This window comes from Clupea harengus, chromosome 15, assembly GCF_900700415.2.
Source record: "Clupea harengus chromosome 15, Ch_v2.0.2, whole genome shotgun sequence".
Taxonomy (NCBI): domain Eukaryota; kingdom Metazoa; phylum Chordata; class Actinopteri; order Clupeiformes; family Clupeidae; genus Clupea; species Clupea harengus.
The window spans coordinates 27,025,424-27,026,150 of record NC_045166.1 but is presented as its reverse complement, the minus strand read 5'-3'; the positions used below and the strand labels follow the sequence as shown (position 1 = coordinate 27,026,150).

General features: G+C 54.5%; 1 protein-coding gene across 1 annotated transcript in view; it reads left to right on the top strand.

The window, feature by feature from the left end:
* Nucleotides 1–493, top strand: part of LOC105902104 (mucin-5AC-like) — a 13,765-nt gene extending 13,272 nt beyond the window's left edge. The window contains exons 3-4 of the mRNA XM_031581262.2: nt 40–62; nt 104–493. Of these exons, the coding sequence (XP_031437122.1) occupies nt 40–62; nt 104–493 (413 nt within the window). The remainder of the gene's footprint in view (nt 1–39; nt 63–103) is intronic.
* The last annotated feature ends 234 nt before the right edge of the window (nt 494–727 follow it).

The following is a 727-nucleotide window of genomic DNA, read 5'->3' as shown; positions in this document are numbered from 1 at the left end:
CCTGGACGGGCACATGAACAACCTGACCTACAATGCCAGCTGCCCGCCTGACTTCTTCCAGTGCCCCGAGGATAACTGCCCCCGGCTCAACCGCCTGTACAAGTACCTGTTCATCCTGCTGTGCAACCTCCTGCCCCTGCTCGTGGTCACCTGGACCAGCTGTCTCGTCGTCAGGGTCCTGGTGAGACAGCACCGGGCCGTGAGGGCTCGCCACGCCGCCGCGCAGACGCAGTCGCGGTCGCAGCAGCAGCAGCAACCCAAGCGTCTCCGCTTCCGGCAGAGCACCGTCGCCATCCTGACGGCCATGTTGGTTTTCCAGGTGGACTGGACGCTATATCTGGTGCTCCAGCTGGCTTCCAGCCCGTACACCTTCAGCGCCTGGTCTGAGGTGGAGTTCTTCATCACCACGTCCTACACCACCATCAGCCCGTACGTGTACGGGATGGGAAATAACCTCTTCTCCTTTAAGACTTTTAGGTGTGAGGGGAAATAACCTCTTCTCCTTTAAGACTTTTAGGTGTGAGGGGAAATAACCTCTTCTCCTTTAAGACTTTTAGGTGTGAGGGGAAATAACCTCCTCTCCTTTAAGACTTTTAGCTAGGTGTGACAGCCGACTCCACGGTAAGGGTCAGATCCGTTTCGTAGACTACAGGGAATACAATTCTGCCATGTGGCAGAAGTCCAGGTAAACATTTAGTCCAAACAGTAATCATCAATTTAACTATAT